General features: G+C 46.6%; 1 protein-coding gene across 4 annotated transcripts in view; it reads left to right on the forward strand.

The window, feature by feature from the left end:
- Nucleotides 7122-22911, forward strand: part of LOC110399916 (thiamine transporter 1-like) — a 25149-nt gene continuing 9359 nt past the window's right edge. For 2 of the 4 annotated variants that reach the window (XM_021399364.1, XM_021399373.1), the window contains exons 1-3: nt 7125-7366; nt 7462-8067; nt 11082-11304. In XM_021399364.1, coding sequence (XP_021255039.1) covers nt 7199-7366; nt 7462-8067; nt 11082-11304 — 997 coding nt within the window. In that variant the 5' untranslated portion in view covers nt 7125-7198. Of the gene's footprint in view, nt 7367-7461; nt 8068-11081; nt 11305-15825; nt 16019-16884; nt 17027-17231; nt 19686-22911 lie in introns of those variants that run through there. The other 2 variants (XM_021399392.1, XM_021399383.1) reach the window with 2 other exon arrangements.

The raw sequence follows: 22911 nt of genomic DNA on the forward strand, positions 1-22911 counted from the left end.
CAGTATGAATTCAGTTTATATTATGTATTAATTCAGTATAATTCTTTCATCTTAAAAGATTGGTTTATTAATATTTTGTGACGATGCTTAATTTATTTTCATTTGATACATCTGCTGAATTGCATCACAAGCCATATTCATTTAGAAGAAAAAAAATTTAACTTTGGAGACACTTTTTACCCTAGAATATAAATAATAAATGCTTGCGAAGTTTGGTAGAACAAGAATTTTGTGTGATGAGTACCAAACAATCTCTGTTTGGGGTTGGCCTCTTCTCCAAGGTAACAGCAATAGGACGAGAGGTAATGGCCTTAAGTTGCTCCAAGGGAGGTTCAGGTTGGATATTAGGAAACATTTCTTTTTGGAAAAAGTAGTGAGGCATTGGCACAGGCTGCCCAGGGAGGTGGTGGAGTCACCGTCCCTGGAGGTGTTCAAGAGCTGTGTGGAGGTGGCACTGAGGGATGTGGTCAGTGTGCATGGTGGGGATGGGCTGATGGTTGGACTAGGTGATCTTAGTGGTCTTTTCCAACCTTAACGATTATGATTTAAGAAGGCTGTGTTCTTAAAGGTTCTAAGTAAGTAATTATTTTATGTGAAGTTAGACAAGTGGAGGATGCAGGAGCAGGACTCCATACATCTGCATTGGTTTTCCAAGTTGGAAGCTCTGCTTCTGCTTGCTAACAGATGGGACTTTGGTCAGTTTGAGCCAGCTATCCTGGTTGTCCTCTCCCAACCTCTTGTGCACCCCCAGCCTACAAGCTGGAGGGACAGAGTGGAAAAAATAGAAGACCTTGACACTGTGCAAATAGCTAAATGATTGTCAACATTGTTTTAGTCACAAATCCGAAACGCAGCACTGTCCCTGAAGAAAATCAGCTATGTCCCTGCAAGACCCAGTACGATCTCCACTCCTTATTCCATACCATTTACATCGCTCTCAGCTCTTACACTATGCAATGCATCTTCAAGATCCTCACTAACCACCACCTCGCTTCTCATCCTTTGATGCGTACACAGATATTATTCCCTTAGCCTATGGTTCGCTCCTGTGAAACATCCATCGAGTTCATAGTCCATGGCTGGGGTTCCATTTGCTAAGGTCGTTGCTCGGGAGGGGAGAAGTGTTGTGTTGAGTTACTGGAGTTCCAGCACGTCCAGCACAGAAGCAGTGCCCAGGCTATCTGCCAGCCTGGGTACGTAGCCAGTGCAGTTATCAAAATGTTCCTAGGCACAGCAGAGTAAGGTGATAAGCGCACTGAACAGCAAAAGCTGAAAACAGTCACTCACCAGTACTAGACTCTAATAAACCTTAAGGCTCAGGACCCTGCCAGTTAACAGTTAAACAGCTCAAATATCAATAAATCCTCTGGCACACTGATCAAATCTGTCATTATCTCAAACCCCTTTTTGGGCACCAAAAAGGACCGTGGCAGGGTGATTCCAGCCAGTAGGGAAATCCCCACCCATTCGCTTGCTCACTCCCTCTGTCAAAAGGGAAAAAAGCAGGAAACATTTGTGGATCAACATAAAAACAGTTTAATAAGCAAAGCAAAGTAAGGGATTAATTCACTACTTCCCATTGGTGGGCAGAAATCCAGCCACTTCCTGGAAATTAGGGCCTCAGTATGCCAAATCCCATGACCTTGAATGTCCCACCTTCCTCATGCTCCCACCTGGCTCTTACAGCTGAGCATGATGCCATGTAGCACAGAATATCCCCGTGCTTAGTTTGCACCAGCTGCTGTGGTGTGTCCTCTCAGCCTCTCACCTGCCTGCTCCCCGCAGGCCAGAATGGAAACAGAGAAGGCCTTAGCACTGTGCAAACAGTTCAGCAATAGCTAAACCATGGGTGCCTTGTTAATATGGTTTTAGTCACAGATACAAATCAAAGCACCTGGGGGTTACTGTGAAGAAAATTAACTCCATCCTAGTGAGACAAATTACACAGAGTATTTCCATACGCAAACGGGGACAAATTCCTCCTGTTCACAGGAAGGGAGATGTGAAAACATGCCCACATGGGATCTGCCAAACCAAACTGAAGGTGATCTATGTTTAGTGAACACTTAGGTGCTGGAAAACAAAGAGGTTTCATCACCTGTACAAAGCATCCAGCTTAGATTGAATCTGCCAGGGCTTTGGAAGATGTATAATCAAAATGGTCAGACTTGCACCACCTTCTACACACCATGGAATGAATCCTGTGTATATTGAAATTAATTGCAAAATACTGAAGGGGAGCAAGAATTCCTGCAGTTCTCTCAAAATAAAGATGTGCATTAGAACACAAAACAAACAAGCTCTTTTGGACTAAGGCAGAAATGTAGTGCCGGGGCTGGGAGTAGTTGCACCTCACCAATAGTGTTTCCACTCCGTCTGGGGGATGCCTTGCACTGCCCTCCTGATCCAAATCCCCAGAGTTAACTGCCTGTAGCCTCAAATGAATGATAGCAGAATTGCTGCCCTTTAATGCTTGTTCCAGCTTCCAGGAGGCTTTGGGGGCCCCAAAGCATCTCCAGACGGTGGTATAGGGATAGCAGCGCACAAATCCCCATGCTTTTCTCACTAGATGCCACTAAGTGTTCCCTTTTGTTTTCCAGAGGCAGTGGCTGTACTATGTCAAGCAGAAATTGTAAAACTGGTTGTGGAAGTGAGGTTGATGTATGCATAAACATGGCTGAGCAGCTCTGAAGAAGTTACTGACAGCAGCACCGCAGTAGCTCTTCTTTCAGACCCAGATGCGTGAGCCCAGTATTCAGGCAGGTTTGTACAGGCTGAAAAGTCTCGAGCCGATTCAGGCAGTAGAGCACCCTTCCTGCTTATAGAACAGATGAAGGCTCCGTTTTTGCTGGTTCATTGCTGGCAGTTCTGGCCATGCCGCGTGCACTGTGAGGCAGCGGGACTGCAGCTGAGCCAGCTCACCTCCACCAAGGTGTCCTGTTTGCCGAGTGGGTGGTTCCCTCCACAACACAGGCAGAGCAAGGCCTAGTGGGAATACAAAGCTGCACATTACGCAGGGATCACAGTCAACATGGGTTGTCTATCTGCGTTCACTCTCCTGTAAACCTCCCGAGATGTGCATGAAAATAGATGCAAAGGTGGATCTGGGCTTTGGGGCACTTTACGTATTAGGGATATCACTGAGCACGCGTGGCAAAAGTAAGGCATGCACGTTCGAGGTGCCAACAAAACGCTATGGAAAAAGTCTCAGGTAGGAATCTGGCAGATGTCCAGCCTTCAGCAGCACCCTGATACAGCTGTGAGCACAGGTGGCTTAACCAGCATTTCAGGACTGTGCCAAGGGGCAAAATGATGGATTGTGACTTCGTACGCGGTGACGTGCACGAGGTGCATTTCTGACAGGAAAAGATCTTTTGGAGACAAACCTGGAGGAGGAAGGTAAGGGCTGTGCCCATGCACACATACATGTGAGGAAGGACTGCTTATTAACATGTTTATCACCACAGAAATGAGATGCAGCACTATCCTGGGGTGACCAACTGCTGCTTCCTATTAGTGAGTCATTCATTCCACATAGTGAGCATTGGATGTTCCTCTTCTTGCTCTCACTCCTTTATTTTCTTAAGTTTATTCATGCTCGCTGTATCTCATCCACCCATTTTATCCACCCACACTTTCCTATCATTACTGTGCTCCATTCTCCATTTGTTTGTTACGCCCAGTGTTTGCATTATGCTTTAATTACAGTAATGTCCATCTTGGAATTTCGTGTAACATTTTCCAAAATGGGCCATGGAATCATTCTCAGGGATCCTGGGAACATCTGTGACACCATTCCTAATAGGAGAAATGCTATGTTGAGCCCGCTGTGACCTAGGTATGTCTGAAGGCACAAATTCAGAACGGCCCACATGCTTCAACATTTAATGAAAGCACTGGGTTTGTTCTAACTCCGCTTGATCCACTGCTTGCTTTTTCAGCATTCACCATGAAAATTTGCACACCGGTGTCCCCATCTGCAGCAGACTTAAGTGACTTTTCACTTTTTTTCCCTGCAGCTGATTGAAAAACATTTCAAAATTGTTCTGCCCAAAATGGAAATGCGTATTGCTGCACAACACGATCCATCGTAGACTAAGGGTTAATCTGATATCCTGTGGCAATTGATTCCTCAGTGATTTCCCCATGCACGGCTTTCAGGATATGTGCTGCCTACTAGTCTTGTTGAACACAAGATCGAGCAAGTATGAAACTTGGAGGTGATGAACACAGCACTGGAGGAGACACATGGTGGAATGATGTGATCATTAAGGCACAAGCTACGGGCAAAAAGCAGTGACGTTTCAGAAAAATTAAAAATAAGATGAATGTGCATGAGACTAGAGTACTAAAATATCTTGGACTTCCTGACTGTGTTATAGTAAAACAGAAGCAGAAAATATTTGTCATTGTTACCCACAACAGAAATGGGCTGTTGGATTGTTTTAGTGAGGGACCTTTTGCAGTTCAAAGGTATTGATCAGATTATAGCAAAATTGGTACGGCAGTGGTTGTTGAGCCTCGTTTCATTTCTCTAAGAATTGCAACATTCCTGCAGGAGTTTTCTGGCTCTCAAAAAGCCAGAATGACTCTAAAATTGCCATGGCATTGAAAGAATATCCTAGTGGAATTTGTACAATCTTATTTTTTGAATGCCAGTGGGTGCCATTTTTTCTGCATGAAGGAATTCAGTGTCGCATCTTTGCTTCATCCACATTTCCATGTCAGACGCCATTCTGTCAGACTGCCCCTCTGCTGCCATCTGTCACACGGCAACAATATGTAAGGGAATATTGGTGGGAAGGTTCCACCTCTACTGCTGTACTACCAACATACACCTCTGATGTTGTGAACAACGTCATAAAATAGGAGGCATTACTTTCAGAGCAGCCCTTATTAGATATATAGTTAATATATATAAGTAACAAAACTTATGTTAATTTTTAATTTACAGCATGTCAAAAAAAGAGAGCAAAAAAAGCATAAAACTAGTGGGATTTGTGACCTTGTTTTTGTGAAACCAGCACATCGGGCTGGTTCGATGGCAATGGCTGCAGTCCTCAGTGAGGTCTCAAGGTGTTTGTCAGAGATTTTTGATGAAATTTTACTCTTCCTGTGCTTCATTGTGTGGGCCGTGGACTGTGGGTGGGACATGCCTGCTCTAGGTGTTGCTATTTTGGAAAGGACCGAGGCCACTCATCAGGTCCTGCAAGTAGCCTAGAAGCTGTGGGAACTGTTGCCCCTAAGCAGGATGCGCCATGGGACCCCCAAGGTTTTTGTCGTTCCCCCCATCTCTGCTTGGCATGAAGCAATGACCCTGATCAGTACACAGATGCACAGCACTTTGCTCCAGCAGGCCATTGCTTCTACCTACATGCCAACAGTGCAGAGGGGATGCTAAGAGATAAGTGAGAAGGAACCATGTGTTTGTTTCTCTTCCACTTTCTCACTGCAATTTGTATATAGGTCATTGTTTTGTCTCGTTTCACTCTAACCATGCTCTTTTCTGAGGGAAGCAATTCCTTGCAGATGGCCGTGGTGGATACCAGTATTAACAAGACCTGATTTGATCTATTTAGCGTTCTACTTCAAGTTAAAGTATAACAAAATGGCAGCTGTCATCTTTTTCTTTTTTTTCTAATATACCTGCAAATAAAAGAGGATATGAAGGTGCTGAGAAGCAATGGCCTGAGGGCAAATGAAAGAAAATTTTACCAAATTTGGAAGACAGCCAGCAGACCACTGATACCAGACAGTACAGGACCAAGATGTTTAGCTGGGTTTTACACAGCTAAGTATTCTTCTTGACCTAGAATCTTTTGTAGCTATATCTATTCAGCTATAACGCTGGAGATAGTAATGAAAACCTGCAGTTCAAGGAATCTATTCCAGAGCCAAGAAGAACCTGTTCTCTCTTGCCCACCAGTGCATAGCCAGATGCCTTATGAGGGTTTTGTTTCACATCTTCATGCACTGAGCCCCAGCTAGGGGGCAGATAGGCAATGGCAGAGGTGAGAGGTCCTTGTGTGAACTTTCTATGGCATCAGCTAGTTTGGGGAACAAACTGTAGGTAAACAGAGCAGGAAGCCACAGCAGTGGTAGCAGTGTGGTGGAGATCAAGGGAATGCAGCACAGGGTGAGGTGAAGTAGGTGGATAGTAAAACAGTGTGGGATAGATCAAGTAGCAGAGCAGCAAACAGTTTAGAGGAGGACTGGCAAAGCTTTAAGAACAGCAGTCCTACGCGATGCTTTATATAATTGCTTTGAATGTAATAGCTTCATTTTCTTCTCTTGTCTAGTATTTCTGGCTGGACAACAAGGTAATGCTGTTATCGAACCACAGGAGTGCTTCCAGCTAAAGAGAAAAAAGTGGTGGAGATCATTAACGGAAGGAAAGAAAGCACAGCGCAGCACAGAGGAGAGCAGCACAGTGCAGGGCGGCAGGTAGAGGTCCTATTTGTTGAGCTGGTTTCCAGGGAAGGCTTGTGCCTACCCTTGGAGAAGGGGGAGGTGGGGAGGTATTGGGGTAGAGTGGCACTTGGGAGGACTCCAATAGTAACACGCTGAGTGAGTTTTCCTTCTGTCCATACACAAGAGGGGCATCAGTCTTCCTTTCAGTCATCAGTTCTGAATGCGTTTGCAAGTTGCACAACCAGGGGGGCTCCCACTTACACCATTCAGGCATGGGATGTGGTGTTCAATCTGAACAGTGAATTCTAGTGTCTCGGTTATCGCTGTTTTGTATAAATCTTTTCCTGAACGGATGTATTTTTCTGCTAAATTCTCATGGGGCAGATGAACAGTTTTTGCACGGTTTTCTCCATCCCCTCCTCTCTCCCGAATTTCCCCTCCTTTCCCCTGCCCGCTCCGACCCCAACCACCTCCCCACTCCAGCTCGCTAGCCCAGTTCCCTGCGTCCCCACCCACCCGCGACACACGCCTCCGGAACCCCAGAGGCCGGCTGCACCGCACCCGCTCGTGCACGCCCCCACACGTGCCCTTCTCCCGCCACCAGTCCTCCCACCTCCCGCTTCCCATTGGTCGGTCTGCCCGGGAGGAGGAGATTTCGCCCAATGAAAGGGCGGCACGCAGTCCCGCCTCCCAAGCGCCAGCGAATGGGCTTTAAGAGCCGCGCGGCGGGCCAGGGACTGGAGGTGCCTTTGGGGCGGGAGGTGACCTCTCAGCGTCCGGAGCCGGCATGGCGGGGCCGCGGGGGGCCCGGCCCGCGAGGAGTGGCCCCGGCTGCTGCTGGGCTCTGCCCACCGGGCTGCTGTGTGCTTACGGCTTCTTCTGCAGCGTGCGGCCCTCGGAGCCCTTTCTCACCCGGTATCTGCTGGAGCCGCACAGAAACCTCTCCGAGACGCAGGTACTGGAATGCCCGGCACCGGGTGCCCGCTCTTTATTTCCCTTCGCCGTCGGGTGACCGCCGTCTCTTTTCCCCGCCCTCCCCTCCCTCCTCAGGTGTTCAACGAGATCTACCCGGTGTGGACGTACTCGTACCTGGCGCTGCTGTTCCCCGTGTTCTTGGCCACAGACTACCTGCGCTACAAGCCCGTGGTGTTGCTGCAGGGCCTGAGCCTCATCGTCACCTGGTTCTTGCTGCTCTATGCCCAGGGGTTGCGTGCCTTCCAGCTCCTCGAGTTCTTCTATGGAATGGGCACCGCCACTGACATTGCCTACTACTCCTATATCTACAGCGTGGTGGATGTGAACCTGTACCGCAAAGTTACCAGCTACTGCCGCAGTGCCACGCTGGTGGGCTACACGGTGGGCTCTGTGTGTGGGCAGCTCCTCATGTCCCTGGCAGAGTGGTCCCTCTTCAGCCTCAATGTCATCTCCTTAACCTCCATCTCCATTGCCTTTGGCACGGCGTGGTTCCTGCCGATGCCGCGGAAAAGCCTTTTCTTCCACCATGCTGCCACTCAGCCCTTCAGCGTGGAGATGAAGGTCATGGACTGCAAGAACGGGGCGGTCGTGCAGGATCAGCCCGGTGTGCCAAGGGTGCCTGGATGGGAGGATGAGGTCAAGATGCCCTTAAACAGGGAGGGACGTTCAGCAGAGAAAAAGGTGAGGTGCATCCGCTGTGTGTGTTTGTGTATGCATGTGTCCGTAGGCGCACAGCAGTGGAGATGCAATATCCAACAGCAAAAAGTATCCCTTCACCTATCCCACTTCCTTAGTTATGGCACAAGAAAATCTCAGTTTCCTCTCTCTGACAGAGCTCAGTAGGCTGCTCCTTGATTTTTCTGAAGTCACTCTGCACCTATCACAGGGCTTTAGTTAGAGCTCCCTGGCTGTCAAATTCCTGTCCAACGTGACAGGGTGTATCTCAGAGGGCGCTGAAAGTTCTGTGCTTGTCCGAGTGCTGTGTGCGCTTCTAGGTATGGCTGTGAATCTCAGAGGAAAAAAACAGATCTTCCTGCACCTGTGTCTTGAACACATTTGTTCCTTTGAGTGTTGTGCAAACTGCAGCAGTAAGCTGTGTAGCAGTTGGATTCTGTCTTATGATCCTGGAAGGGAACTGCTCCAGGAAGGAGGCTGTAGTAGTCCTGGAGAGCATTTATAGACTGATGCTGGGAATTTATAGGAGCAGCAGAAATACAGATAAAGTGTAAGAAGTTCTTCTGGTGTTCAGTTTAATGCATCTTAGTTGCACACCACGGTTGATGCCAGCAGTGCCTCAGCTTCAGTGGGCCTGTGACCTCCAGCACAGTCAGCGGGGGGCTCCCAGCTGCTGCAGGCTGTTACACAGATGTGTTGCAGCTGGGTGAGATGTGTGCGAACCTGTGGTGGCCCAGGGTGGGCCTGGGGCCCTGTGGAGAGCTGGTGCTGCACTCAGCTATGAGAAGTCATGCTTCTCCAAGAAAAAGGCACAAGGTAGGCATGTCAGCTGCTTTAAGCAGATGATGTGTGATTCATCCTAGCAAGCAAGCCAGTCCCTTGAGTAAGGGAATTGGATTTGTATTTACTTAATTTTAAGATGAGTTGTGTTATTCCTGTGTGTGTCAGGGCTGGGATTTGCTTGCTGACACGGGGGCTTGGTGCCCCAGCAGCCAGGCAGCTGTGATTGGGGCACGACCTGTGCATACCCCATTGCTGAGATGGCAAGGGGAAAATGAAACTCTGGATACAGTCTTTTTGTTTTCCTTCCTTAAAGGAGGGATGCGTGTATCTTTATTTTGCTCTGCCTTCTGTTGGAAAGGAAGTGTAGCAGCATGGCACCTCAGTGTGGTTTGCACATGCTTCTGCAGATTTCCTGCTTTTAGGGCAGGAGTGGCTTTGCTGAGGAGATTAAAAGCAGAAGTACATTTATCCATGTTCTACTTGCCTGAGTATTTGTTAAACAGGACTGAAATTCAGTAACAATGAAGGGATTAATATCACCTCTCTGCCCCTTCTGTTTATCTGGCTCCCACCCCCCACTGCCAGGGACAGGGCTGCTCCAGAACTAATGCTGAGGGTGTGGGGGTGGGAATTCAGCACCGACTTGGGGTTGGGTCACACCAGGTGCCAAAATCTGAGAGGCACTGCTGCCTGGCTGCAGCCTTAATTAAGGTAATGGCAACCACATTTGATAAATGACATTATGTGCACAACCAGTAATGTACTGAAGCACTGCCGGGGGGGGGGGGCAGGCCAATGAGGCCCATCCTGCTTATTGGGCACAAGCCTGTGTCAACCTTGAGAATCAAAGTCTGCAGCGTGTGACGGTCACTGCCACTAGTTTTCCTGCACCTAAACTCATGCTTTGTGTAGATGCTGACCTCTTCCCACATTGTTCTGATGGATTTTGCAGAAGTAGCATCTGTGCGGAGAGTAAGCATCTTGCCTTTGGCAAAGCATTGAAGGGACCGTGTGCTATTAAATAAAGGTGCTCAGAAATTGGTGGTACTTCGAGAGTACCGAGAGTGGAAAGGGGGAGCTCAGGGCAGAGTGAGACCACAGCCTTTATTGGGGATTTCAGCGGAGATGGCTCAAAATGAGACTTGTGGTTTGAGGGGAGCAATGCTGTGCCGTAGTTCTGTGTGCGGGAGCTCACACCTACAGGTTTCCCTGCAGGGAGTTTCAGCTCATAGAGGCTGGAGATGCAGCTGTGATCAGGGTCTTGGCTGAATCATGTCCCATGTGAAGTAACTGGCTCAGACTGACATTTAAAGGGTGGACTTTGTAGCCAGAGCTTCCTGCAGACAAAGTGAACGTGTGCTTGCTTCCTCTGCTGATTTGGCACAAAGTGGTGAGGAACCACTAAGACTGATTACTTAAAATTTTTTTCAGTCCACTTTGTGGGTCTATTCTTCCTTCTTCTCTGTTTTGTGTTCTTTCTAGAAAGATCTGGAAGAGAAAGGTTCACTCCTGCCTCATCCCCATTGTCAAAGCGCTTCTATGTGCAAGAATTGTCATTTGTGATGGTTTCTGATGGAAGGACCTTTCATTCTCTTCAGATCCTCAGACAATACCTCTCTTCTAAGAGCACTGACAAACATTAACAGGGATGGAGAGTGGTGCAGTGATACTGCTTCTTTGAATAATTAACCCCTGAATGCTAGTACTAAGGAAAACTGACTTGCATTTGTGGGGGAAAAAGGCTTTTAAAAATACTGTTACTTGGACTCTTTCCACGCTGATCCAAATTCAGTCAGACTTGGTAGGATTTAATAAATGAGGTGTCAGTGATGCTTTTGCCTTTGATTGGAATGACTGACTTCTGATTCTGTTCCGTCAAAGTGGATATTGTCCCGCATCTCTTCTCTCTGGTACCTGTCAGTCACTCATGTAGCACTTCTGGTAACCAACAGTTATGGCTCTGCAATGACAGCCAGGGATGGGGAGAGAGGGTGCTTGTGACTAAGCCCTTCCCTCCCATGTAAGGGATCAGCCCTGGTTAGGGCAGGGACCAGCTGCTGGGACCTCTGTGAGATGGAGAAACCTTGTTTGTTGCTTGGTGCAACTCTGTGTCTTAAAGTGGTTCTGTTACTCATCAATGACCAGACCTCTTGGAAGCTGTAATTTTGTGGAGCAGGGTGAAGTATTTATAAATAGAGACTAACATTTCTCTTCCCATCTCCCTCCGATTTATGCAGGAGCAGAAAGTAGATGCCTTAAAAGTGCTCAAGGATCTCTGGCGGGACTTCCTGCAGTGCTATTCCTCTCGGACCATGCTGTGCTGGTCAGTCTGGTGGGCACTGTCTACCTGTGGCTACTTCCAGGTCATCAACTATGCTCAGGGCCTGTGGGAGATGGTGCTGTCTTCTCACAGCACAAAGATCTACAATGGTGGTGTGGAGGCGGCCTCAACGCTGCTAGGTAAGCTGCTCACGCAACTCCTGCTCTGCTGTGAGAAATGCCTTGTGTCCCTCAGTGTCACCAAAGCACATTCTGGAGGTGTCTTATATTCCCCCATGTGTGCAGGAGGGGGAATCTCTGCATTTGAGATGAGTCTTGCATGACATGCATGGCGTGCTGCTTAGTACTGAGTTTGCTGTGTGTGGCCCTAATTCCTGTAATCCAGTGCATAATTATTTGAAGGAGCATCCTGAGTCAGTTGTTCTGGAAGACTTAGCAGAAGGCTCCAGGCATGTGGTTGCCCCTTCTTGGCTGTCACTGTAGCTGAAGACGTAAAGTGGTTGGGGTTGTGCTTGTTTTAGCCACTCAAAGCCAGGCTGAGGGTTCTTTACATTTATTGCTTTTTCCTCTGGCAGTGTAGGGAATATATAAAAGTTTTCTGTACACACGCAGTGTGCAGTGAACCACTATGTAGTCATTTCAGCATTGTTAAGCAGGAAGGCTAATAAGGTGAAGAAAGTCACTTGACTTGAAAGAGCCAGGTGGGTCAGTCAACACACAAGTTTGTCTAAGTTGTTTAATACTGGTTCATTACCAGAACTAGGATAATACCTTTTTAATGTAGCAATTTATCCTTCCAGAGGCTTTTTAGATGTTGCTATAATATATTCCTTTGCTTTGGTGGAGCATTGTTCTACCATATCCTGTGGATGTTACCTTCTTGATGGGCAGAAGAAACCATGGTATTCAAACAAACAGGGCTTGAAACCTGACTTTGGCATGTTCAGCCTCATCTTGGAGTTTAGTGGGAGGCTGTGTCAGTTTTGTAGCGTTAGAATCTTGTCGAACATGTGTTAACTGGGTTTGAACCACTCAGCAACTTGATTCTTGAGTCACTGACCATTAAAGAGTTGTCTTTGAATGGCATTTAAATAGCATGTGTTCATATGTCATCACAGCACGATACCGTGGCTCTTATTTTATTTTTATTTGGCTTCATCTGCTATCCTGGCTTGGCCTCAGAAAGGAGAAGAAATGGCATCTTCTTTCCCTTGATACCAGTTCAGTCAGTGTCTGGGTGCAAAAGTAACAGGTCATCATTGTCTTTTTACTTCAGCTGGGGAATGCTCAGGAAAGTAGGGCATCTTCAGAGGGAAGCTGTCAGGTTCAGAGAAGTCTTTATTAAGTGTATAAGTTTATTATGTGAAGGGGTTAGAGCATAGTTAAATGTAGGCGGATTTAAAAAAAAAAAAGTAAATTAAAACTAAAAATATGGAGGGACTTATTCTTCAAATGTTATTATGGACAACTTTGATATCAATATCCTTATCAAATCCCGTGAACAATGGCCTTATTGGAAGAAAAGGTGGTTGGCACTCAACTCAGACAAAACTACTTTTTTTTTTTTTTTTTCCTCTAGTATCTTTTCTGCAAATGGTTGAGTCATTTTGGGTGATGCTTTCAGAAAATGAATTGGCTTTTCTTCTTGAACTGCTCAAAAAAGAGAAACAAAAAATTCTTCTGCTTGACACAGGCTAATTACTTGGAACAAGTGAAGATTAGTAATCTCAGCAAAAAGCTTTCAGTAACCTAGACAGTGGGATTGAGTGCATCCTCAGAAAGCGTGCAGGTGACACCAAGCTGAGTGATGCAGTTGATATGACAGAATGGAGGGGTGCCCTCCAGAGGGACCTGGACAGGCTTGAAAGGTGAGACGATGTGAACCCAATGAGTTTCAGCAAGGCCAAGTGCAAGGTGTTACACTGGGATCAGAGTGATCTCAGATATGTGTACAGACTGAGAGAAGAACTCATCCAGAGTAGCTCTGAGGAGAAATATTTGAGGGTCTTGGATGAAAAGCTGGATGAGTGTGTGCTTGCAGCCTGAAAGGCCAACTGTATCCTGGGCTGCATCAGAAGAGGGGGGGCCAGCAGGATGAGGGAGGTGATTTCCCCCCCTCCCCCTTATGGTTTGCCCTCCTGAGGCCCCATCTGGAGTAGTGCATCCAGGGCAATGAAGACCAGAGGGCTGGAGCACCTCTCCTGCAAAGACAAGCTAAGGAAGCTTGGCTTCTTCACCCTGGAGAAGAGAAGGCTTTAAGGAGACCTCATTGTGGCCTTCCAGTACTTGAGGAGCACTAATAATCAAGAAGGAGACAGACTTTTTTCCATATTTTGATAGTGATGGAACAAGAGGGAATGGTTTTCAACTAAAAGAGGGGAGATTTGGATTAGATGCTGGGGGAAGGTTTTTACTCAGAGGATGGTAAGGCACTAGCACAAGCTGCCCAGAGAAGCTATGGATGCCCCATCCCTGGAGGTGTTTAAGGCCAGGCTGAACAGAGCCCTGGGCAACCTGCTTTAGTGTCTGATTTAGTGGTTTGCAACTGCCCACATCAGGAGGGTTGGAACTAGATGGTCTACAAGGTTTCTTCCACCCAAGCCATTCTATGATTTTATGTATGATAGGACTAAGAGGGATCTGTTGAGATAATCATCCAGTAACCTAACTTTCTAAGCAGTAATGCATATGTTCTGACTTCTGTTTTCCAGTTTGAATGTATTTATGAGCAGTTTATTTATCTCTGACTTCACATAAAGTCTGTGTTTTTGCCAAGAACTTCTCATTTTGGCCTATCTGTAGACATTCTTTGCCATGGGCCAATGCAGCCAAGCTTTTCTACCTGTACCTTTGAGTTCATCTCACTGGCTCCACTTTGCACCAGCTTTGCATCATATCTGGTTTGAGTTGCATTCTTCCTGAAGATGAATGACCAGAACAGCCCTCAGCATTATCCAAGGAGGCCTTGATCTTGTAGAAGGACATGAATGCTCTTCAGTTCTCTCTTTACTGGAAATCTGTGTCCTGGTGCATCCCAGATTTCATCTGCCATTGCCATGGCTCTTAGTCATTCTGTGATCAGTTATGAGTAATGTCTGTTTACCTTCACATAAGATGCTGCTGCTATCCCTGCCTATACATGTGCTGTTCTGCAGAAGGGTTTGAACAGAGCATAGTGACTCATGGCTGTCAGCTTCCTGTCCTGTGCAACATAAATATCATTCTTTCTAGTGAGGTCAATTGACTGTTTAGCTGCATCCCTGCAGTTTCTTAGGGTTATGGCAGACCTTCAGGCTGGGATGAATCAGCTGTAGGTATCTAATTGCTGGACGCAGTTTGTGTATATTGTTATAATTGGGTATTGGGCTGGTATAACCCTCAGCATTATTGGGAATACAACTCTGAATTGTCCCTAGACCCCAGAATGAGACACTGATTGTCTCTTCCCAAATATCAGAATTAAGGAGATGATGGAAAGAGGGCTCTAGGATCTAGCTTTTTGCATCCTACTGTTTCTCTGCTAGGGAGAGCCAGGCTTTCAAAGAGCAAAATGTCAGTCAGGTAGTGTCACAGCAGGCACTGGGAAGAAGAGTTTGGGTTGAGGCAAATATATTCCTTTTCCAAGGCAGAAAGAACTAACTTTTCTAGTCTGCAAGATTATTGTGAGGTCTTACAGGATTGCAGGCTTATGCCCTGACAAAGAGCCTTTGTCTTTTGAGATCTTTCTAAGAGAATAGTCCAGCTGAGGGCTGTAAAGCCCAGATGCTGCAGTGTAGAACTTCTGTATGGTGATCGAATGCTAAATACAATCCCGTTTTTCAGAGCTCTCCAGTAAACCTCCTTCTGTCAGCATGCTGTTTCACTAGTTCACTGTTGTGACACAGCAGTGGTGTTACGCTATTGGTTGCTCTTTGACTTGTTTGCAAAACAAAGCCTACTTTGAATAGCAATTTTCCTGTAATAGATATCTTGGCTTATCAGTAGTTACAGCTGTGATAGTGCATGAAATGCACCTTTTCACGCACTTTTCATGCAGCAGACATTTCATGCCACTCATCTTGGGATATGTCTTCTCCCAGCTCTACCTTTGTCAAATCCAGCAGGATCTACAGATCTGTTCTGATTATAAAGGATTGTTTGTGTACAGTCAGTGATACGACTTCTTTTTTTTAAGGCCTCAGTAGTTTGCAATGAAATTTTGTCCTTGTAGACCTGGGTTTGATCCCCTGCTCTTACTTGAAGAGCCCAGTGGGAAGATTATAATAAATGTCAGTTTTCCTGCCTCCTGGGTGAGAGTTCTAACAGCTGCCTATCAAAGTGGGTAGCATCTTTCCATCCCCACACTCAGTGAATGCAGACCCTAGAGCACCACAGCACTGTTAACTGGGTGCTTCTGTGAAGCAGTGTTTGCATTTCTGTTGCCTAGTTGACAACACTTCTATAACCAGAGCAGCTATGGTCTGAGTCACGAGGCTGCCGTACTTATGAGAAGCCAGGGAGGAGATTTCAGGAGGAGTCAGCACTGACCGATTTTATTTTTCCGCGTAAGCATAAATAGGAGCCTAGAGCTGCTAAGGTGCACACAGTAGTATCTTCCACTTCACTCATATTTAGCTAGCAGAGGCCATACAGCTCCTAATAACTGTGTCCAGATTGTTCCAAGTGCAGTAACTAACAGCTGCACTTTCCTTCCCCTCACAGGAGCTGTTGCAGTGTTTGTTGTGGGCCATGTAAAAACATCCTGGGCCACGTGGGGTGAAGTGGCGCTTTCCCTGTTCTCCTTTCTTATTGCTGCTGCCGTATATATCATGGACACTGTTCATAACATCTGGGTCTGCTATGCATCCTATGTTGTCTTCAGAATTATTTACATGCTGCTAATCACAATAGCAACGTGAGTATATATATTTTTAAGTAAATTGCTCTCAAGACTACAACTGCTGTGAAAGCTGACCTGTTTTCTATGCAAACAGTGTCTCACTCAGCCTGATTTAGAAAATCTGTTGCAGGGGTTTGTGTTCTGATTCAAGTTGGAAACTAAGGCACAGAGGTGTGTATTTTGCTGGTAGTGTGCCCAAATGCGAAGTCTTTATTTTTAAAATATTTTAATATTTTAAAAATTTAGAAGCCCTTCTTGCTAGGGGATCTATTTCTGTAAACGTGGCTGGGGTGAAGTGTTAGCAGATAAGGAGAGAACAATGCTTTATCCATATTATGGGGTCAGTTTTCCCTAACCTGTATGGGGAAGACTTCTTCAATGTTACTCTTTGCTTTGAGGAGGTAAAGACAGCTGTTGTTGAGCTTACATACCCAGTGCCATGTGACAGCCCAGGGAGATGGTGAAACTCCCTCTTTGGGAGGGGAGATGGTGAAACTAGTAACTGCAAAGGGAATTCTGTTCAGAATTGCGCAGGAGGTCATGGCCCACACTGAGGTAGGTTGATGCTTAGAGATTGCCAACAGTTTTCAGAGATTGGAGGGCATTGTGCTTGTTCAGACTGTATCAAACAGAGTTGCTTTAGTTAGACTGAAACCCACAGGCCTCCCAAAGTACTTATATCTTTTTAGATGTCTCTGGAGTCTCCACTAGACTGTCCTGGTCCTATTTAGACAAGTATACTGTCAGTGCAAGCTAATTTAGCTTTAGAAAACATGTAGCTCCTCAGGTTGCCTAGTCGTCTTATACAGAGATGTTCCTCCTAATCTTACATTTCCCTGCTTCTTCCCTGTCTTTGTTTCTATCCATCCCTGTCTTTCCAGGTTCCAGATCGCTACAAATCTCAGTGTGGAGCGATACGCCCTGGTGTTTGGGGTCAACACTTTCATTGCCTTAGCACTTCAGACTTTACTCACGCTGATAGTCGTGGATGCCAGTGGGCTTGGGTTGGACATCTTCACTCAGGTATGACAGACTTCTAGCTTTACTGATGGGAGGAAGGAAAGTAAAACAGGCTGTGAAGTCTCAGCCACCAGTTTCTGGGGCAAGGGTTTGCTGATAAAGAAATGCTTACTAATTCCTGATGTTTAAGAAGAAGGAAGCTCATGGATTAGCTCTCTTACATGTTTAACTGTTTTGTTTAGCCACTTTGTCTTTCTCTTCTCTGCAGTTCATGATTTACGCATCTTATTTTGCGGCTATCTCCCTGGTGTTCTTGGGCAGTGGTTTATACAGTATTGTGAGAGCCCACAGAAGACAAGAGCAGGTGCGAAACAGGTCTCCTGAAAGCTGTTAATGCACTACATGAAGACCCTGTGGCTACATGTGAAGACAGAGGTCTGTTTTTAATCTCTGCCTTTTCTTCCCAAGGCAGCCACCTTGATGGTACTTGACCCATATTTATACTATATTAGTAGTACACTTTAGGAGGTAAATGTATTAGGTCTTACGTAAGTAAGAACAAATATCTTCTTTCTAAAACGCCTTTTGTTCTTCTGTTGCATGTTTGGGATGTGCAGTGAAGAACATATTTCAAAAAAAAAGCCTTGGGAGGTTTTAGTCTAAGGCTGTACATCTGGAGGCTGCCATTGAAAAGGCAGCTTCAGGATTGCCTGGTCAGCCACTGCACTTTTTGTCATTAAGATGCTGCTGCATTAAGGGTGTGTTCGTGGACCTCATTCTGCAGAGACCTGGGCCTCGGAGAGGCAGTGGCCTTAGGCCTGTGCTCTGCAGCGTGGTTCTCACCGTGCCTGCCGTGTGATGCTGGATACTCTACTTTGAGGACTCTCACACTTCAGTTTCTACATACGCACATGCTTCCTTCAGTTGCTTGTACTGTTTCTGCTGTTTATCTGCTATCTCTGCTGTCAGATCTTTACCATAGCTGATAGTGTTATTTCTCCAAAAGCCAAACCGTGTCCTGGGGCAACTTATGACAGCACTAAATTGGCTCTCAGCAATGCTACTTGTGCTGTGAAGGCCTGTGCCCAAGGGAATGTAAAGCTGTAGGGGAAGCCTAGAGGAATCCCTTTTCAAATGGACTAGATGCTGGTCTGCAGAACCAGTTGATGTCCTTGCCTTTGTCCTCTAGGGTTGCAGATTATTGCAGCTGTAGGAGTCACTGATCCATAACCCTGGAGGCTGCGCTATCTTGGTGGGATGGTGGATGTGAGTGCATCACTGGAGGAGGAAGGTGACCTGCAAGATTTTAGGCTGTTCTTTGTTACCTCTGAGGGTTGTGACTGCAGTTACTGTATTTATTTCAGTTACTGTATTTAACAGAATGAACACCTGAGGCTTTGGAAAAATACCGGTTACTGCTCTGTCACTCCTTCCCATTTTAAAGTGCCTTTGTTTCTGGTGGGTCTGTGTCCACTAGTTCTGCCTCTTCTTTCCACTTAAGCAAAACAAATAGAATGTTTGTGGAGAGAAATGGGGTTTTTATTTTGTTTTGTCCAGTCTGAGCAATTTTGGGTCTTGCCTCATGCCTGGTTTTCAAAAACAATTTATTTGTTCCAAATTGCTTCAGCACTGGGGAGGAGTTACATAGTGCTGTCCTAGACTTGGGCACCTGGGTACTCAGGCACCATAACCAGCACAGCACTGTAGGCACATCCCTGTTGCTGTGCAGGTTGTGGTTTTAAGCATATGGGATAACTGGCAAGGGAGAACATGTTGTACAGTCTGCTTCTTTTCCATGCCTACTCCTTGTACAGTTGTTGGAGTTATTCCAGTCAGCCTGAAGAAGCAGCTTCATTTTATTGCTTGGTCTGTCTTGTGTTGTGGAGAATTCGCATCTTTTCTCTCCTGGCTGGGAGAGGTACAGCTGTTCTCATCATTTGTGTGAGCCTCAGCCTTAACCACACAAAGTGAACGACTGACATGTTTGAGATGTGCTCTCCAGGGTCTGTGGAGCTCTTCCAGGCTGGCTGTGCAAGGAGATGCACTCTCCAGAGCTTAACAGTACCAGCAGCCCACCTTCTGACGTGTCTTCAGGGCTCATCTGTAGTGGCACTGACACATGTAAATTTAACTGCCTTATCCTGAAATAGAAACTTGAAGCCACCCGTGTATATATTCCATTCTTTAATGGATCTGAAGCTGTGAAGTCTAGCTGACAGTCTGTCTTGAGAAAGGAGTAGTAAGTGCATCTCCTGTCCTTTGGGTTCCTTGGCCTGATGGCAGCTGTGACATGAGATGAGGCATGGGTACATGGCACTTGTATCAAGTGACTGAAAGAAGGAGCTCAATTTTACTGTTTTTCTTACAGAGAATAAATGTTTAATGGGGAGCAACCCAGTTATTTAAAAAAAAAAAGTCATAACTATGAGTTACAGCAGTAACAATGATTTTTCTACCAAAGTAATGAAATTGTGGTAACTGTAATGGAGTGGCATGCTACACTGTGTACATCTTCAGGCCTGCCAAAGTATGGAGGCCACACCTGGATGTTCTTATATTGTGCTGCTAGTGTGATGATGAGGTGCCAGAGCCTGACCGCTGCTGTACACAGAATTACTGATGCCTATGAAATTCTGTAAGCATGTTGATATTGTTGGTAGGACCCATTCAGCTTGTTTCTAATTGAATAGATATTTTTGTTAAATAAAAATTTTTCAAGATACCTTGTGTGGTCAGTGTCTTGTATTCTGATATCTTGCTAATCCACAGCATTGCTGCTGCCCTTAACCTTTGCAGGTTGTTCTGAGCAACTGTGTTACAGAGGGGGGGAAAAAATCGAGACAAACCATGCAAAGAGATCCAGATCTTAAAGATGATGATAGCTGACTGTTTTGTGTAGGTTTGCAGAACTCTGTGCAAGTCTTGCCTTGGGCTTCCTTAATTTCTGAGCAGTTTAGAAATCCCCCTCTGTAGTTCTAGTACAGATTGGTGCAGGGTAACCCTGGTCAGCAAGGACCAGTCTAATTAAGGATGACTGTAAGGGGAAGCAGGTGTGTGTTTACTGTGCAGGAGGACCTTACTAGTTATATCACCCAAATAACAAAACTGTGGTTCTAAGGAAGAAACACTATAGATTTCCTGTCCTGACACACCCACACTTGGGTGGGAAGAGATGACTGCTACCTGCTAGTGCAGGCTGGGCTGGAGGGGAAAGTACTCCCGGAGCTACCAGACTGTGGCTAGCCTTCTGCAGGGCTTGTTGAGAGAGAAAATAGGTACTGGGGAGAGTGTGTGTGTGTGTGCTAGGAAAAAAATGCAGCTTTTGCAAGTATTTCTTTGAGAGCCTTATTGCTGAGGCAGGATGGATGCAACAACTGTCAGTATGTCAGATGTGAATTTCATTCTCTGGGTGAATAGGGATGCCAGCCTTAGCTTCTTGACTGTGCAGGGGATTAAAATCTATGCTTGCATAAAGCAGGGGAGTAATTAATAGTTCAGATAGCATAGCATTACGTTTCAAAGCAGATTCAAGCGTTTCATGTCTCTGGTGCTGATGAAAGGTGCTGTGACAAGAATCCTGATGCTGCTTCTCGCCTGTGAGCAAAGCAGGTCCACGTGAACTGTGGCAATCCCTCTTGCTCCTCCCCTTGCACACTGCTACAGTGATAGCTGAGAAGGAACCACAAGCTACTGCCACAAGCTGGATTCCTGCCTTAGCAGCAGGTGTGGTTTGATAGGGACGAGAGAAATACCATGCGTGGCTGAGCTGCTTCCCTGGGACGTGGTGGCTGGTACCCTGTACAGGTGAGTGTCAAAACTGAGTCTGTGCATCCTGGGCTGGGTTTGCTGTGATCCTTAGCATGGCTTCTGCTTCTTGTTAGGGGGAGGGGCTTGTGTCCAAAAGGTAAGGTCACAGGACCTGCCAGTGAACAGTGCAGCAGGCAGCACCCACTGCTGTGCTCCTGGGCTGTCATTGGCCCTGAGGACCTGCTAGGGCGTTGCAGGGTTACATTAAAATTTGCTGTGGCTGTGTGCGTGTGTAAAGCAGGAGCTGTTCTGGCTGTGCTTTCAGGGAAGGGAAGGACTCTGCACAGATGTGACTACATTTTCTACCTTCCTGGGACAATTGTAGCTGAGCATTGGGAAGGAAAGAGGGACTTTGGTTATGGAAGAGGGCAGGGGGCTAGCAGCTCTGGACCCTATTCCTAATGACTCTTGACAGTGTCAGCTGTCTCCTACAAGTGGTGTGACAGTGCTTGTTTAATGATGCTCTGAAGGTGTTATGCAGCCTCCCTCTGTTAAGCATACTTGTCCTGAATAAATTGGTGTTTCCTAAATGCGGTATCTGGTGCATTAGTGACACAGAAAAGAGCAACCAGTGTGTAGGAGCCCGTCCCTAGAGTGCTGCACTGCTCAGCTATTGTTTCCATTGCATTTCTTCACAACCGTGTTGTGTTGTTCTGTCACAGAAAGGAACATCTGAAAACCTAAACTTAATGACATACAGGTTCAAAAACATATGCATGTATTTAGATTGATCTTGAAATATAATTACATATTCATTATCAGGCATTAAAGCTTGCTCTTCCAGCAGTTGGGTCTCATCCTTGTCTTACAATCACGCTGACTTGTAATTAGTAGAATAAAGCATCTCTGGTGAATGAAAAGGGTGGCACTTCTTTGTAAGATGAAGGGTGTGCTTGTAGTAAAAGAGTACAAAGAGAACTGGGGCAATATCAAAGCTTTATTTTAGATGCTGTGAACTTGTCTATGCCACCTGTCTGTAAATGTGGGGAATTGAAACTCTGGAGTGTCATCTTCACATACAGGCTATCTGCGCGAGGCCGGTGGCTGACATTTTCTCAATTGCAGCAGGAACCATCACCATCAGGTACTATGTTATCTCAGGTAAATACCAGGGGCCCCTTCCTCCTTTCTAGAAACAAAGTCAAAACTCATTTCTCTCTACTGCTGTACGCTGTAGAATGAGAGGAAGCCCCAAGAACAGAAGCCTTTAGAAACCTCCTGCACTCACCTTGAAGTGTTCTAGCCACCTGCACCCACTCCGCTGAGTGCCAGGCTGACTGCCCTCATTGCCCTAAGAACTACCCATGCACAGGCTGAATTTTCCTGTGGATATTTTCTGCCCCTATTTTCATTTAGCATAACCCTTGGGTGCAGAGGGCATGTTGCCCTCTGAAGTGTTTGGCTTTCTGGTGTGGTTCCAGGCTCTCACTTTCAGCTTTGTTAGGCCTTTTTAAATAAAAATGGGTCTACCGCCACATTGTGAATAATGAGATGGGCACCACGTTGCTGCTGCATGCCAGGACATCTCCTTGTCCCATCCCTATGCCTACTGTGCTGCTGTGGCCCCAGGCTCCACGCCAGCCCAGAGAAGGGGTGTACCCCACAGTGAGGTGTGGGGAAGCACCGTGCTGCACAGGGAAAATGTTCCCCTTCTTAGTGTGAGCTGAAGGCGGCTGGGCCTGCAATTGGACCCTGGGAGGCTGGTGAGGATGAGCCACCTCAGCCCAGCAGGTAATTTATTATAGGATGCTTCGTTTATTTATTTATTCATATTTCAAAGTCCTGTGAGTGATGTATGATTGATGATCACAGAGGGGCACCTCCCCAGAGGTGTAGCACTACTTCTGCTAACATTCCCATTTTGTCACCACGGGCTTCTGCCCTGACCGAAGGGCTTATTGCCAGCCGGGGCATGAATGATGCAGGGCAAAGCTCGAGCTGCAGGCCAGCAGGCCGGAGCCAAACGGCACCGGAACGCCCGCGGGTGGGCCCAGCTGGCCGCCATGCCGTCCCCATGGCGACGGGGCGGCGCCGCCCGGCGGCCTGGCTCGCAGCCGCTGTTGCCGCGGCGACGGCGGCGGAGGAGGGAGTTTGGCCCTCGGGGGCCACCATCGGCGGTGACCGTTGCTGCGGGGTTGGGG

This window comes from Numida meleagris, chromosome 1 (genome assembly GCF_002078875.1).
Source record: "Numida meleagris isolate 19003 breed g44 Domestic line chromosome 1, NumMel1.0, whole genome shotgun sequence".
Classification (NCBI taxonomy): domain Eukaryota; kingdom Metazoa; phylum Chordata; class Aves; order Galliformes; family Numididae; genus Numida; species Numida meleagris.